The sequence below is a fragment of the Eimeria mitis genome, genomic scaffold (genome assembly GCF_000499745.2).
Source record: "Eimeria mitis Houghton genomic scaffold, Emh_scaff3032, whole genome shotgun sequence".
Lineage (NCBI taxonomy): Eukaryota > Apicomplexa > Conoidasida > Eucoccidiorida > Eimeriidae > Eimeria > Eimeria mitis.
In genome coordinates this window covers 591-1,066 of record NW_013571378.1, presented here as the reverse complement: position 1 = coordinate 1,066, position 476 = coordinate 591, and the positions used below count along the sequence as shown (strand labels likewise).

General features: G+C 51.7%; 1 protein-coding gene across 1 annotated transcript in view; it reads left to right on the top strand.

Annotated features, from left to right (window-relative positions):
• Positions 1-476, top strand: part of EMH_0061540 (uncharacterized protein) — a gene marked incomplete at both ends in the record, with an annotated part of 2,940 nt that overhangs the window by 1,899 nt on the left and 565 nt on the right. Inside the window, 2 exons of the mRNA XM_013497938.1 lie at positions 3-171; positions 320-371. Coding sequence (XP_013353392.1) covers positions 3-171; positions 320-371 — 221 coding nt within the window. The remainder of the gene's footprint in view (positions 1-2; positions 172-319; positions 372-476) is intronic.

Sequence of the window (476 nt, the reverse complement as noted above, 5' to 3'; positions counted from 1 at the left end):
GAGCCTCTGCAGCAGTTCCTGCGGGGCTTAGAAAAGAAGCAGCAGCAGCAGCAGCAGCAGCAAGAGCTGCTGCAGCAGCAGCAGCAGCAGCAGCAGCAGCAGACTGCAGCAACTGCAGCAACAGCAAGCCCCCTGCAGCAGTCGCTCGATAAGCAACACCTCGATGCCATAGTCCGTCAAACCCTAAACCCTAAACCCTAAACCCTAAACCCTAAAGCCTGAGGCGTTCGTACAAAGTATGATAAACCCTCAATCTAGGGTTTAGGGTTTAGGGTTTAGGGTTTGTGGTTTAGGGTTTAGGTTGTTTTGTGTGGTTTAGGTGGCTGCTCTGAACCTTAAAGACGGCAACAACTTCTCCACGCAAACCCTCAGTAAACCCTAAACCCTAAACCCTAAACCCTAAACCCTAAACCCTAAATCTTACAGCCGGGCTTTGGTCCCGCCTGAAGCGCAGAGGCGGTGTCGTATTATGTAGG